The 17,229-nt window shown below is 37.5% G+C and overlaps 1 protein-coding gene across 1 annotated transcript in view; it reads right to left on the reverse strand.

Moving 5' to 3' along the window:
- Tbcd (tubulin folding cofactor D) overlaps positions 1-17,229 on the reverse strand; it is a 291,444-nt gene that overhangs the window by 236,076 nt on the left and 38,139 nt on the right. The window contains exon 2 of the mRNA XM_090399238.1: positions 7,565-7,749. Within this exon, the coding sequence (XP_090255364.1) occupies positions 7,565-7,749 (185 nt within the window). The remainder of the gene's footprint in view (positions 1-7,564; positions 7,750-17,229) is intronic.

Consider the following 17,229-nt stretch of genomic DNA (forward strand, 5'->3'; position numbering starts at 1 on the left):
TCCTTTCCTAAAGCCGCATTGTTCTTCTCCAATAATTTCCTCAGCCTATGGTGTTAATTTAATTTTAATTATATCTAGGTATATTTTATAACATGTATTTAATAGGGATATTCTTCTGTAGTTTTAGTTTCCACAATCCTTTCTGTTTCCTTTTTTTGAATATGTTTATGACTATTGGTGTATGGGGTGTACGGAGAGGAAGCACCTTAGTATCAATGTCAGCCGCCGATCTCAGGGTCAGGATGTTGGGCTCTGGTCCTCACATACACTCAACTCTCACTTATGGCTCCAAGAAGTTGGTAGTGCACACCAGCAGCCACACCCTAGTAAACCGTCTCGGCTGGCAGACTAAACTAAGTGAGGGTATCAGCAATATAGAATGCTGTAAATACGGAATGTCACCCCTTATGTGCACAAAATCTGGAATGGCCAAGATGGCAGAAGAATCGACACTCACTGATCAATGGCATGACAGCAAGATGTGTGGCACATCGAGGGCACACACCTGACATCTAAAGGACTTATGGCCAGCCGTCGTGGAAGAGATCGGAGCCTCACCACGTATTTATCCATTGTCAACCATGAAACACACCATGTCACAATATGAAGTTAGAGATGTGGTTGAGACCCCTGCAACCATCAGCTCTTATAGCTACAGAGAAGAAGAGCTTGAAACTGGGAATTGTAAGACAAGAACTACTATGAAGATAATATCCCAAACCCTCCAGGGAGGATATTCTCAGATATCCCTTGTCTGAAAACCAGGAGCAATCTCTTGAAAATAGTAACACGGAATGTCAGAACACTCTACGTGGCGGGCAAATTAGATAACCTACTCCAGGAATTAGAAGTGATGAAGGCCGATATTGCAGGTATCAGTGAAGTGAGGTGGACAGATACAGGCATAATAAGAAAAAAAATCACACTATAATCTACTCTGGCAGTGACTTACACCTTAATGGAATAGCGCTTGTCCTAAGTAATAGAATTGCAAAATCTCTACAGGGATATTGGCCCATAAATGACACATAAAAGCCAAAATAACTGCACAACCATTCAACCTGTATATTATCCAAGCATATGCACCAACCCAAGATCACCCAGATGAAGAGTTGGAACAATTTATGAAGACATCCAAACTGCAATCTCCAGTGCTAAGTCAGATGATGTTATCATACTGATGGGCAACCTAAATGCAAAAGTGGGCTCAGAAAAAATCTCATTTTGCATGGGAAACCAAGGGCTTGGAATCAGAAATGAATGAGGTGCAAGATTAATTCAATTCTGTGAAACCAATGACCTAATAATTGCCAACACACTGTTTAAACATCCTCCCAGAAGACTATATACCTGGACAAGCTCTGGGGACATCTATAGAAACCAAATTGACTATATAATAATAAGCAAAAAGCAGGAAAGCCAAAGAGGAATGGATTAAATATAAATGTATAGATATAGAAAACCTTGACAGAAAACACAGAAGCAGAGAAATGCATGAAGATCAGAGAAATGACAAGCAGGACAAATACAGTAAACTATGCAAGTGTCATTAGAGACTCAAGAGACCATATTCTAATGGATAAAAAAGAAATCATGGAAAGATGGATTGAATACACAAGGAAATTATATGAACAACAAAGAAATGATATTCCTGAACAGACTGATTTAGAAGAACCATCCATTTTATTCTGTGAAGTTGAAAATGCCGTCAGAAAACTAAAACCACATAAAGCTGCAGGAATAGATAACATCTTGGCAGAATGGTTGAGAGCTCTCGATGAAGGAGGACTGAAATCTAACAAAATTATGCAATAAAATATATGAGACTGGATTTCTACCCAAAGATATTAATCACTCAATTTTCGTTCCAATTCCCAAAAAAAACAAAAGCTACAAGATGTGAAGAGTTCAGGACAATCAGCCTCATCAGTCAAGTATCAACAGTCCTTCTATACGTTATTCTTGAAAGAAATAAAAGAAAAATAAACATAGAAATAAATGATACACAAAGTGGCTTCAAGGAAAATGTAGGTACAAGAGAAGGTATTTTCAACGTCAGAACCATCATACAAAGATATCTAGAAAAACAAAAAGATGTGTACCTTTGCTTCATAGATTACAAAAAGGCATTCGACAATGTCCAACATGAACAATTAATTGAAATCCTTTCAAAAATAGGCATGGATGGAAAAGACATTAGGCTATTAACTAATCTTTACTGGGAACAGACTGCATCTTTGAGAATAAATAGAGAGACCTCAGAAGATTTCCCAGTTCAGAAAGGTGTGAGACAAGGCTGTGTCTTTTCTCCGATTCTCTTTAACCTATACACAGAAGAAATATTTAATAAAATTAGTAACATCAAAGGAATCACTGTAGGGGGCAGAAATATAAATAACCTAAGATATGCAGATGACATGGTTCTTCTATCTGAAAACAAATGTGACCTCAAAACTCTTACGGATGAAACCCTCAAGTATAGCGAACGGTATGGCCTCAGTTTCAACTTTAAAAAGACAAAAATCATGATAATTTCAAGAGAAAAGAAAATACCAAAAATATGCATCGATATAAAAGGAAATAAATTAGAACAGGTGCAAAAATACATATACCTCGGACACTTGATCACAGAGCATGGCAGGACAGAAGATGAAATTAGAAAAAGGATTGAAATCGCAAGGTCAACTTTCAACAGTATGAAAAATTAAATTATGAGAGATTAAAGTATGAGAATTAAATTTGAAAACAAGACTAAGAATCTCCAAATGCTACATATGGTCTACATTATTATATGGAGTAGAGACATGGGCACTCTCCAATCTGAGTGTGAAAAAACTGGAGGCCTTTGAAATGTGGATGCTGCGAAGAATTATGAGAATATCATGGAAAGAAAAAAAGACAAATGAAGGGATACTTGAGATGGCAGGCATCAATAGAAGCCTGATGAAAGAAATTAAAAAGAGAAAAGTCAGATATTTTGGACATATTCTGAGACATAACTGCTTACAAAGGACACTTCTCGAAGGAACTGTTGAGGAAAAGAAAAAGAGAGGAAGACAAAGACTGGAGTGGATGAAAAATATAGAAGACTGGACCTATCTCTCATATGAGGAATGCAGCAGAGAGGCACAGAATAGGACATGGTGGAGACACATGGTAGTCAATTTCCTGGAGGGAGAAGACACCTGACAGACAGATGACTATTGCTGTCTTCTATTTTTGTGGGATGTTTCCTTCTTCCCATATTCTGTTTAGGAATTTAATTAATCATAATTGAAATGGTTTAGAGCTGTATTTGTACAGATCTGAATTTATTCCATCTTTTCCTGTAGCTTTTCTTTAGAACAGGGTGTAGTGATTGGTCCATTCTTTTTGGGGAAGGGTCCTTCTAATTATAACTTATCCTTTGTTTCTTGAGTCATTTATGATTTTATAGCTCTTCAGTTGAGGTCCATTTATGTCATGCTCTAACTTCATACAAATTTTTCTCACTCTTGTCTTCTGATTTTCGTGGTTTCTCTTCTCGTTATTGCTCTGATTCATTTATATTCTATTTCATTTCCTATGGTTCTGTCATTTAACTATTTAAGGTATGTTTCTTTTTTTCTATTCTATTTCTGGGTTCCAGGTTCTGAGTCCTTTCCTTTTTCTTTGCAGTTGTGTTCCTATGGCTTCATATGCTGCTTATTTTACTATTTGTTTGGTGTTTTGCTATTCACTTTCTATATCTGTATCTTCATTTATTTTCTTTGTATGGTTTGTAAGTCTTCTTTGATATAGTTCACTGATACTATCTTGCTATAACACTTTTATCTTAAATTGCTCCTGCTTTTGTTTTTGTGTTCTTGTATTGTTTCTATTTCTCTGGTTTGGGATCTTAATATTACTGAATAATAAATGATGGTATGAGTCGAATATTGCATCCTCTGTATACTCTGCAATTTCTTACCATCTTCTTTAGTTTTTCACCCGCTATTATATAGTCAATGATGCTTTTATATCCTCTGGCTTCCCATGTGTATTTATGTATATCTTTATGTTTAAAGAAGCTGTTGGTGTTTTACAAACTATTATAGGCCACAAATTCACTGAGTTCTCTTCCATTATTATTTATGGTGTTTTGTCCTTGATTACCTTTAAATTCTTCTGTTTCAGATTTTTTTTTTCCTTCTTTAGGTACATATATTCCTATGATTGTAATAAATTTCTTATTTAAGTCTAGACGTTATTATTCTTTCAGAGATCCAGTTACATGATTCAATTTTGTCTTTCCATTTATTACTTATCATGATGGCTATACCTGCAGCTGCTTGTTTTTTGTTGGGTACTTCACTATAATTATATTTGCTTTTTTTGACTGCTATGAGCTCATAGCTGTTTCAAAGTGCTGGTTATCAACAGAGACTAGGCAGACATTCTCCAAACACTATGGTTTGTTTCGGGTTTAATAGTGCAAGGACAACTATGGTCATAACGTACCAATACAAAGTAACAAATAAGCAGCATAAAAAGGTATAAAAATCAGTATATAAAAATAAATGTAGGTGTGTAGATACATTAATATAAACATTTATAAAAAAAAAAAAAGGTGATGAACGCTTATATATACTAAATTCAACTAATAAAACTAATATGTACATAATTTATATAAGATGATATATTGTACATTAACACTCAGTAAAAATTCAAAAACTCATGTAACTTGAGTGTAATGACTCAAATAGTGACTCTCATTGTTGACAAATTGAGGACAGTTGATTAAAATATAAATGATGGTTAGTTTAGCACCACACTACTCACACATAGGCATGTCATCACCCCTCAATAGGAAGATGAGTGTGTGAGATGACTGAACTATGTGGAGTTGAGCAAGAACAACTTCCTCTTTACATAGACTAGACTACCAATTTGATTTCATGCTTGAAATCAAACTGTGGTAGTCTAGTCTATGTAGGAACTGTAAAAAGGAAGTTGTTCTTGCTCGGTTAATGGGTGTGTTACTGATGAACTTCCTCATCCATAGTGAAATGCCTTCCAGAAATTTCTAGAAGAAGCCGAACAAATGGAAATCTGAAGGTGCTATAGTAGCAGGAACATGGCAGAGTTTCCCAATGATTACAGTACAACCACTCACAAGCAGTGTGTGCGGTGTATGGAGTAGCATTGCCATGCACCAAAATCATTCCACTTGTCAGCAGTCCTGGTTGTTTGCACTGAATGTTGGCTTTCAGTTTGTCCAACATTGCACAGTAAAGTTCTGCACTGATTGTTCCTCCCTTCGGCAAGAAGTCCACCAACTTTAGCAATCCCAGAACACTGTGGCCATGACTTTTTTGGACAGTGGGAACAGGTTTGAAATTTTTGCACACAGGAGATCGGAGATATTTCCAGGTCTTGTTTGCTCGCTGAGGTAAAGTGGTGAATGCATGTTTTATCTCCTGTAACTAGGCAAGTGAGAAAATCCTCACCTTTGTTGTTGTATCACAACAGATTCTCTATACACATGGGGATATGTGTACAGAATGTGTAGAGGATGTGCGTGTGTAGGCAACACACATCCCCATGTGTGTTGCCTTGTGCTCCTCAGACAACTGTTAGGGTACCCAGTAGGAGCACACCTTTCGAAAGTCAAGAACATCATGAACAGTGGACTTACTCAAGTTCATCACTTGTGCAATTTCACTTGCTGGTCTTCAAGAACAATGCCCTTAACATGCAAAATGTTGTCTTTTGTCTTGCTCGATCAAAGCCTGACACCTGATGTCGATCTTCAATGGCCATGAAGGTCATTGAAGATCTTCAAGGCATGCTCTTTAAATTCACTGCACCAAAAACACACCTGCTTCTCTGACCACTATTTTGCAATACACAGCCACAAGTTCATGGTGAATGTCACTTTTTGCTTACAAAAAATGAATAACTTCCTACATGCCTGTTTTGGACCACACTTGCACAATAGTCACCATCTTGTAACCAGAATTAGCTATGAGTTAAAAGTAATCACACACTGAAATGGCAGTCTTTTTGAACGTTATTAATGTTTCAGAATGTTTTCTACAATTTTTTAAATTATATCCATTTTGTGTAAAAATGAGATTGAGGTTTTTAGAATCAGCGGCAGCACTCAGAAATCAACAAATAAATAAGTACGGTTGCATAAAACTTCCCAAAATTTGAGAAACATTAATTATGAGAGATCCCACTTTACATCTAAGCCGCCTACAAATGTCCACAGAGGGCATTTTAGAGTCACCCACATGTTTCACTTAGTATTGTGTTGTATATGGGTGTGTGTATTACAATAGTTTTTTTGTAATCTCTGAAGATGTCTCAGTGACTAAGATGTAATATTGGAAGCATTAAAATCAGTTTTAATCCTTTCCTAGTACTGTAAATATTCCATTAAACCTCTAACATGATGTCCTCACAGGCGCTTAAGCCTCAACACACACACACACACACACACACACGCACGCACACACACACACACACGCACACACACACACACACACACAGAGAGAGAGAGAGAGAGAGAGAGAGAGATTGAGGTGTTTGAGTTCTTGGTTTCTTTTTTTCTGCACCACTGCCAGAGATATTATGCCCTATCTTGCAAATTTTTATACTACCTATTTTCTCTGATAGTTAGTGGAAGGATATTGCATAGAGATATCGTCCAGGGTACTTAAGCTTTATGTAGACTGAATAGCTGAATTATTTTGTTTCATCTTTCCCACCCACAAAAATCTTTGAAGCACCCCAACTTATATCTGATTTTATTATAGAATATGACTTTACATTTAAAATACACATTCATAGCAAAATATTTTACAAATGAAAAAAAGAAATATTTATAGTCATACCCACACTAATAACAAACTTGTAGAGATTGGCAATAGGCTGTTACAATGAACATTTAAAATACACATTCATAGCAAAATATTTTACAAAAATAAATATTTATAGTCATACCCACACTAATAACAAACTTGTAGAGACCAAAGCAATAGGCTGTAACAATGAATTTCCTTCAGAACACCATCGATGACATGGTGCTTAGAATTAAAAAAAAAAAAAAAAACTTTTTTTTTCCTTTTTTAAATGACAGTCCTACCCACAAAAGGAGGTTAGAAACCAACAGTACCTTTGTAGCAAAAGTCGGAAGGGTAAGATACTCTGGAAATCCTGCTCAAAAGGACCAAACAACCAAATTTAGGGCTTCAGATAAATAAGCCAAGCCAGGGTGTTCAAACAGTGAATAAGTCTGCTATAGTAATAACTTACCATAATAAAGGAAAAGTGTAAATTATCCTTTAAATACTTTTTAAATTTATTTGGGAATACATAACAAGGCAAAACTGCTGTCAGTGCATAAAAAACAAGTCATGATGACCACATGCACTGGATCTGGAAATAGTCTAAAGCTTCTGCCACCCAAAGGGAGGGGGATGTAACATGAAGTTTTTTGTGTAATTAGTGGTTCACAGATGCCAAGCTTTCTACTCACAAATTAATAATATAGTAAACAGTTAATCATCTTATAACATTCTAACAAGCAATTTCTTACCTTTCCATTATGGGCCTCTTTTTTAATTCACTATTATCAATTGTATTATCGAGTCGGGACATGTGAAAAGGAATCATCACTACAATTGACAACCAAAGCAGCAACATATATCTGCTTTCCCATGTTTCTGGATCTTTGGGATCTTGCTGATTTAGTAAAGTTAGAACAGGCTCAAGATCTGCAACCTAGTATTATAAAGAAAATAAAATCAAATTATATAAATTATTACAAGAGTCTTCCAAGGAGTCAGGGACACAATATCACTCACACTACCTGTCATACTTTCTCTTGAACTCGCCACATCCAAATGCAAGCCATTCCAATTATGCACCAATCTATGAGAGAAAAATTTAACTCTCACCCCTTTCTTGACTGCATACATTTTCAAATTCTGAATGCACTCTTGTTTGTCTCCCCACCTTCCATAAAATGAAAAATTCCAGACTTTTTCAGAAGTCTGTAGGTCTTTCATATAATCTCTCTTTCTCCTGTTTGCTAGCATATGCAGTCTACAAATTCTCAATCTTTGTCATAATCTACATTCCAAGGTCCTGATATCACCTTTAATACTTTCATTGCACTCCACTGTATCTGCATCACCCCAGAAACCAGGCTAAAGAGGCAAAATGATTTCCTTATATTTACATGTCAATGTTCATCTCAGCAATACAATTATTCTCTGAGTGGTATTTGAAATCTTTGTTATATAGTCCTTGACCTTCAATTACAAGATCCCTAGCCTGGTCTGTTTCATCTAACATAATCCCACCAATATAATATGCCACTAAATATCCCTTTACACCAAAGTGCATAACTTTACATTTATAAAGTTATGTGATCATTTTCATGTGATCAGAAATCACATGAAACCTATCAAATCATTCTGCAAATACTTTATGTCAATTGCATTACTAACCCTACCTTTCTTCACATCTGTCAAATCCTTCGCAATGTCATTAACCACAAAACTGGCCTTGATGTCTTTGCATGTCAATAATCACATGTCCATTGAAGTTAATATAACATTTGGATACTACTGAAATAAGTAACACTGAGTAACAATGGATTGTTACTCAGTCTCTACATTAACCACTCAAATGGCCATATAGATAAAATATATAAAACATATAAGCAGTGTACCCCATCTTATGTCAGTAAGAAATTCTCTTATTCCAAACTAAATTTATAATCCAACCCCATAATCCTCCAACTTGCACAACAGCCTTTAATGCCATCTCTCCTATCAAATGAAGTGAAGTCCAAAATTTTTTTGTTATCACAGTGCTAATATTGATAAAATGGCAGTATAATGTTACAGATATTTTTATTTTTAAAAAAATTCGCGATTTAAAGGACTTTCAATTTAGCAGACACCCCTTAGTCCCTATTAGTCCATTAAATCAAGGGTTTACTGTATATCATCAGTCTCTATTACTAAATTCTTATTCAGTTTATGCAACATCTCTAGTATCACGTCTTCATAAGCCTCAGTTTCTACATCCAGTGAAGAGATAACATTGAGTTTTATGATGCATATATCAGGTTGATAGCTTTTAGCAAAATGAGCACTCATTAGTTGAACAATGTCTTCTGCATCTGTCACCCTCACACCATCTGCATTCAGTAGTTATTCTTTCATATTCATTCTTTATTTTACTTGCAGCATAACGATAGAATTCTTTAGGATTGTCTTTAGCTTGCAGAGACAGATTCTTTTCATATTCAGACTTAGTTTTCCATACAGCAGTTATGATTTCTGGCCTATACATTATAATTTTCATAATTAATATCATTCTTATACACAGTATAATAATGATATTAGTTCCACATCATCTTTTACTTTTCATTCACCTCAGCTGGTCATAATTTCCTGCTTTGTAGTTCAGCATGTAACTTTTCTGAATGGACTATCCATACACTTTACCATTTTTAAGGCAGTAGAGCATGATCATTATTATATCATTAACTGAACTAAAGGCAGAAGAATCTCTTTTTTTTTTTTTTACTGAAACTCTCCCCCCCCCCCAACATATAATCAGGTCTAACACTCTTTGACCTTGGATTCCTCCTGTCACATGCTACTTAAGGAAGCTATCTCACAACAGCTCAATAAATTTGGATTTAATCTTCTCATGAGACTTCACTACTGTTCAACCAATGTTCAGATAATTAAAGTCACCAAAATGAACAATTGTTAGTAACCATTAGGTTTTTCGATGATGCATGTCATCATAATTAGCAGCCGATCAACTAAATCTGTAGGTCTGTGTAAAAAATTGTTACTAATATTACAACAACTACAGTTTTTTACCCTAATTAGACTCAAATCATCTGATATCTTTATCATCATACTTCCCTAATCTCTCCTAAAATATACTGTATCTTTTACACTCAATACCAGACCTTAATAATGCCAATAATTTAAGGCCACAAAGTATTCATTAAGGCAACAACAAAGTCATCCCCTTTATTTCTGGTATTCCTGGGCATTTGCTTACAGACATAAATTACTTCCAGGGTTTTTTGGATGCTCCTCTCTGTAGCCTGCATGATCCAGCTGGACAACTTTCAGAATGCTTCACTTATACAAACATGCTTGCACATAGTTAACAAGTCAGAACTTGATGAATGCATAGTCATAACATTAATATAGTTGTATAGATTAGTTGATTTTACACATAGATCCTCACTTCCTCCAATGATAATCTAGTTTCCCTAAATCTCTGTATCAGGTTTTATACCAATAAAATGATTTCTCCAGACTCCTGATACCAAAGGCATTCAAGTGTACGCTGTCCTTATATAAATTCATTGTCCCTTCAAACTCACAACCATTTCTATACAGCATATGCATCAAAATAATACACTTAGTTAAATAATTTAAAATGTATTTACTCAAATAATTAAAATTTAATTAAATAATCGATACTTATAAATGTTTATACAGCATGCAGAAAATTGCTTTAATACTGTTAAAGTGATTTTCTAAATACCATAAAATAACTGAATATTTGATCCCAATAGGTGATATCAAGAAGATAAATTTTGCACTATTAATGAGACTACAAAAACAGTTTCATCCTATGTGCACACCTTAAACTGTTTCTGTTAAAATTTTAATTAAAAATGAAGATGCATAATCTAGTATGGATGCTTGGACATTGATTATCACTCATGTTGACATTTAATGGAAATAACACACATCTAAAGCAAATAACTAAATTTATGTAGCTAATATTTTATTTTTTTTATGTTGAGCCCATACACAGGAGGTTGGTTGGTCAACCTATAGTACATTAGTACCATGTATGGGTGGTGGGTTGGGAAAGGAGGAATTTGTTTACATTTGATTTGAATGACTTTAAATGGGAGACTGTTCATTCAAATTGAATGACTTTAATTTGGATGAACAGTCTCCCACAGCAGGTGGGAGACTGTTCCACAGCATAGCAGTTGCAGAGATGAAGGAAAAGGAAAAGAAACTTGTTCTGTTTGTTTCTAGGTGAACAACTGTGAAGGGATGTTGTGCAGCAGCTGTACGTGCTCCAATGAGTTTAGTAATGAGCGGAGGAATTATTGATGATATTTCTGATGAGCAGTTCCCATGGAAATATTTGTAGAATATACATACTGCAGAGACCATATGTCTGTGTGAAAGAGAGGGGGGGGGGGGGAGGAGTTGGTAAGGGATGGATCATTGATAAGTCTAACTGCTCTCCTCTGTATTGAGTCGAGCATTTTGAGAGAGCTTTTTGAGGCCCCACCCCATATGTGAGAGCAGTATTCAATAGTTGGGTGGATTTGTGACTTGTACAATGTTAATAGCTGTTCGGGGGTGAAGTAACATCTTGAGAGAAAGAGAAATCCTAGTTTTTTTGAGACTGAGGATGCAATGTTTGAGATATGTTTATGCCAGGAAACATTTGATGTGAGGATGATTCCAAGGAGTGAGATCTCAAACTGTCTGGAGATTTGGGTATCATTAAAAAGGATATTGGGTAAAAATGGTTCTTTTATGGGAAATAGTACAGAACTCGGTTTTATTGGCATTGAAATTTATGAGGTTATCTGAATCCCCATTGGGAGTTGGTGAGAGGACAGAACCCTGTGGGACCCCAGCATTAATTGAGTGGTGAGAGGAAAGGGAGCCATCCACCATCATACAGAGTGTGCGTCCAGACAGAAAACTGGCTATCCACCTACAGAAGCTCTGGGTCAGACCGAATGATGGTAGTTTGCCTAGTAGGCCTTAATGCCAGACCCAGTCAAAGGCTTTGGAGATATCCAGTGCAACCACTTGAGATTCTCCAAACCTCTCAATAGCCTTCGTCCAGAGATGGGTGACGTATGCGAGTATATCTCCTGTTGATCGGCAGTGGCGGAATCCATACTGGCTGTCATTTATTTGGTGAGTGTCTTCAAGATAGCGTACGAGTTGGCAATTGATGATTTTTTCCATTACCTTCGACAAGACTGAGGTAAGCGAGATAGGACGGTAATTGGGCAATGACTTGTCACCCTTCTTGGGGATGGGCTGAATATAGGCCAATTTCCAGTTTGTGGGATAGATTCCAGTGGAGTAGGAGAGTATATATAGGTGACATAGGATAGGGATCAGTTCTGGAGCACAAACTTTCAGAACAATTGGGGGAATGCCATCGGGGCCAGGAGACATTTTTGTGTCTAATTTGGACAGTATTTTTCGGATCTCATCCTGGCAAAAGGATATGGGGGGGCATTGTATGTTGGGTGTCCGGAATGGTTGGGGGACATTTACCATCGTCAGTAATGCATGTATTTGAAGCAAAGTATGAGGCTAGAAGATTGGCTTTTTCTGTGGGTGATGATGCAGCAGAGCCATCGGGGTGTGATAGGGGTGGGAATAGTGTTGGGCAGAAATTACGACCAATTGCTTTGGTGAGAGACCAAAAGGCTCGGCTGCCATTTGGACAGGCTGCTAGTTTCCTGCTTTTTGCTCTTTCAAACTCTGATTTGGAAGCGTTGATTGTTTTTTTGCATCTATTATGGGCTTCAGTGTAAGCTTTGAAGGAGGATGAGGTTCTTGATTTCAGCCAGTTATAGTATGTCTGGTGTTTCATCTCTACAGCCTTGCCACATCTTTTGGAGAACCAGGGGTTCGTTAGGAAAGGGCAGTTCAGGGTGCTGTGTGGAATGTATGTATTCATGCTGGTGAGAATTACTTTGGTAATAAGCTCAGTGCATATGTTTGGGTTGGAAGGCTGGAAGCAATAGTCCAACCATGGGAATGCGGCATAAAAGTTGCGGAGGTTGTCCCACTTGGCACTGTTATAGTGCCAAACTACGCTTGTGTGGGAGTGTCTGTGTAAACGTTGTTGCATGGGGCTCACTACTTTCACTGTGTATTTGGAGGGGTCACTGGTGAGGAAGAGATCTAGGGTGTTTGGGGAGTGGTTTGGGTTGTCAGGTATTCTGGTTAGCATCTGGACTAGTTGTGTAAGGTCGTTAGTGATGGCAAATGTTTCGGCATCTCTGCCTGCAAGATCTGTACAGCTGGAGGAGAAAAGCCAGCTAGTGTTGTGGACATTAAAATCTCCAAAGAGGATGATTTCGCTGTTGGGAAAGTGGGATTGGAGAAAGTAAATTTTTAGGGAGAGGAAATTAAAGAGCTCAGGGTGGTTGGTTGTGTTGGGGAAGCGATAGAGACATGAATTGGACTAAGTGGGGAAGGGATATTTTCAACCAAAGGAGGTCAAAGTTGGGTGATTCTAGGTTGGGTGCTCTCTGGCAAGGTATGTCAGTGCGGATGTATGCGCAGACACCACCCTTGGGACGAAAGTTGTTGAAGAGTGAGTAGTTTGGAAGGTTGAGATAAGTGGTGTTCCTGAGAGGTGAGATTTGTGTTTCTGCCAGGAAGAGTAGGTGGGGATTTGGTAGACTGTAGGTGGTAGTGGACACTATTCAGGTTGGAGTTTAGGCCACAGATGTTAGTGAAGTGGATGTGCAGGGTTTTGTGTGACGTATGTTGGACTGCATGGGTCTTGCACATTTCCTATGCGGTGCCTGTATGCTGGTCTCCTTAGTGGCATCACTTGGTTTTTTCACCAGTTTATCTTGTCTGTAGCCGATGGTCCAGTTGTTGTCACCGTTTTGACGTTTTTCTTCGAAGCTGGCGTCTTTGTTCCCTTTGTGCAAATGATAGGTCTGGTTGTGCACGTATGCGCGATTGGGGGGCAGGTGTCTTTGAACTCGTTGTTGATCGCTGAAGAAGGGAGGCACAGCGAATAGAAGAACGGCTGGTTAAGTTCGATAAGTAGCATTTGCGCAGCTTCATCAATTTTCATGCAGGAAGCGTGCAACCAGTGGCAACAGAACTCGCAGAATATGCCCTTTTTTCTGTCTGTGACACCAGTTTTGCAGCTGCGGCATGTAGTAGGTATGTCGGTGGCGGTCGAAGGAACTGAGCTGGCGAGACTCGTGGTGCTCGTTCGCCGTTGGCTTTTGATGCCGCCATCTTTGCTGCATACAGTAGGCATCGTGTGCGCTTACATGCGACTGATTTAGAATTGGAAGAATAGTTAGATCAATACACTATAGGTACTTAGTTTGTACTGAAGTATTCCACTGTTGGGTTTCCGTTTGATGGTTAATTTCGATGGAAAAACATTCGCAATAACAATAAAAGAAAGGATTATTTTCATTCATTTGTTACATGAAATTACAATTGATTTTGAAATTTTTTCCTTAATATGTTTGCTGATTGTTCTGTATAGTTCAATCCATTCAATTTGATTCAGTCAGCAAGCTTCAGTTAATTTCATTCTCTTTGTTTCTTCATAAGATGTTTTGTTTCTTTGGAAATTCTCTTGTTTCTGTTTTATGGGTACTAGCTATTTCAAGTGAGCAGCGCAAAAGGCTCTGAGTAATATCATTACTTTCCGAGAGTACGATTCTATCCAAGACCTCCAGCTAGTCAAGGACTCAAGGCTGTAGATCAACCACACGAGTTGTAATGCCTCCTTTTAAACTCATTTACACTGGATGCAATCACTATTTCAACAAGCAGATTGTTCAACCCACTCTACTCTGAGAGAAAAATGTAGCTCTCTCACCACTTTCTTAACTGGAAACAAACTTAACTTTCAAGGATGCTCCTTATGTTCTCCCCACTTTCCACATAACAAAAAATTTTATCATTCGATAACCTATAACACCTTTCAGAAGTTTATAAATCTCTATCATATCACCCCACTTTCTCCTGTTTACCGCTGTCTTCAATTCAAATGTAAGCTACAAGTAGTAGCTTACATTTGAATTGTCTTGTAGCTTACATTCCATAATACCAATAACATCAATGTTACTCTTCTGGTACCCTTTCCATAATTTCTTTATCCCCTCCTAGTCCAGGTGCAGTCATATGCTTGTGCCAGGATAAACTAGATGCAACAGTCAACCCAAGATGAGAGTTTATCTTGAAAGGAAACTAGAACATTATCAAAAATGAGAAGGGATGAGGAAGGATTTTTCTTGTAGGTAATAAGGCAGGGTTGAGTTTTTTTGGCATTAATATTTACTAAGTTGTCTTCACCCAATTTCAGGATGCTGAGGAGATCAGTGTTCAAGTCACTGATTATGGAAGCTCTTGAGGCATCTAACATTATGGTACTGCAGAGTTTACTGAATTGATGAAGAGGAATAAAGAATACTCTCATCAGCAAAGCTGTGAATAAGATTTGAAGAAAGAAAAAGGAGGACATCGATAAAGGAGGAATTGTATGGGTGAGAGCAGAAAACTCTCGGGTACTCTAGCATTGAAGAAATCTGATAAAAGGAAGTCATCCACTGTGACACAAAATGAGTAACCAGCGAGAAAGCTGGTAATCTAATCACAGAGCATAGAAGTGAGGCCACCTAAGATGGCAGTTTGTCCAAATCTTTCCATGGCCTGAGTCCAAAAGTAGGTGAGATTAGCTAGGAGGTTGGGCTATAAATAATGGAATCCATATTGGTGATCGCTAGTTAACTGATAAGTCCCCAGATAATAAAGAAGCTGGTTGTTGATAACCTTCTCCATCACTTTTGAAAGTATTGAGGTGAAAGCAAAATTAGATGGCTGACTTTTGTCTCCCTTTTTGGGTACAGGCTGGATGTGAGCTTGCTTCCATGCTGTTGGTAGATGCCAATAGAATATGAAAGTTTATATAGATGATACAGGATGGATGCCAATTCTGGAGCACAAGTCTTGGGCACAACTGGAGGAATACCATCTGGACAAGGAGCCTTATCAAGATTAATGAGAGTTTTTCTGATGTCCTTCTCTTGCATCCTGAAGTGAAATCGGGATGCAAGAGAAGTGGCAACATGGAAAGGCAGAAGTTATGCTCAACATCTTAGCAATGGGCCAGAAGGCTTAACTGCCAGTTGAGCAGGAGGTGAGTTTACTGCATTTCAGTCTTATGAAGTCTGCTTTGGAATCATTGATAACTTTTTTTTATATACATTTCTAGCTGTTGTATAAGCCTGAATGAGAAACTGGAATTTTTAATTTAAGCCATTCAACATAAATTGCATTTATCATGGACAGCAGAAGCGCTTTTTTTTTTTTTTTTTTGAGAACCAGGGCTTGGATACAGGTCAGGGGTTTGCAGTGGAGTGGGGAATGAAGGCTCTCATTCCATTGAGGATTATTTTGGTTACTAGAAATAATGAGCAGGTGTTTGAATTATGAGAGTGAAAGCAGTAATCTGACCATGGGAAAAGTAGCATAAAAATTGCAGAGCTCATCCCAGTTGGCACAATTATAGTACCATAGGGTACATGACTGAGATTGGCTGGATGGAGGTGAACTGTAGAGAAGGAGACTCAAATAAGATTGCGGTCAAAGTTACTAAGGGGGAAGAGCAGACATCCAAAGTTTAGAAGGAGAATTGGTTAAGAAAAGGTCAAGAACATTGGTATAATGATGAAGACCGTCTGGTATTCTGGTGGGTAGACTGACTATTTGTGTTAGGTCATGACTGGTGTTAGGTGATGATTCAGTTTGCCTACCCAGCTTGATCTGTGAAGTTGGAGTAGGGGAGTCAGTTTGTGTAATGGATGTTAAAGTTCCCAAGGAGGACAACCTCACAATTTGGGTAATTAGTTTAAAAAATCAATTTTTAGTGATGGGTAGTCAAAAAGGGTAGCAGGATTGTCAGAGTTAGGAGAGTGGTAAAGGCAGCAAATGCAGGCTATAAAGTATAAAGTGAAGTAAGGAAATCTTGAGTCAGAGCAGAGAGAAAAGTAGGGATTCTAAGTTTACTCAATTCCTCATATACCTTCGGTTTAATCACCATCAGTGCCTGTTCTTCCCTTCCCAGTGCACTAAAGTTCATGATGTAACATTCACAAGGATGAAATATCTTTATGAACTACTCATTTAATATCTCAACTATAACCTCCATAGTGATTATCAATCTGCCATTTTCACCAATTAATATCATACCTCCATAAACTTTCTTTCTTCTACTGGCCATGTATCGAAAGAACTCTGTGGGATTTCTTTTGGCTTCATTAGTTAACTTCTGCTCATATTGCATTTTTTCTATTCCTTTAACAAGTAAGTTACTTTGTTTGCCTGCTCTTTGCACTTCTTATTCCACTGATTATTGCCACTCATCTTGTGCTGCTTCCATAATACCTTCTTC

This window comes from Typopeltis vanoorti, chromosome 1 (assembly GCF_054136105.1).
Source record: "Typopeltis vanoorti isolate ZY-2024b chromosome 1, IOZ_Tvanoo_1.0, whole genome shotgun sequence".
In the NCBI taxonomy this organism is placed as follows: domain Eukaryota; kingdom Metazoa; phylum Arthropoda; class Arachnida; order Uropygi; family Thelyphonidae; genus Typopeltis; species Typopeltis vanoorti.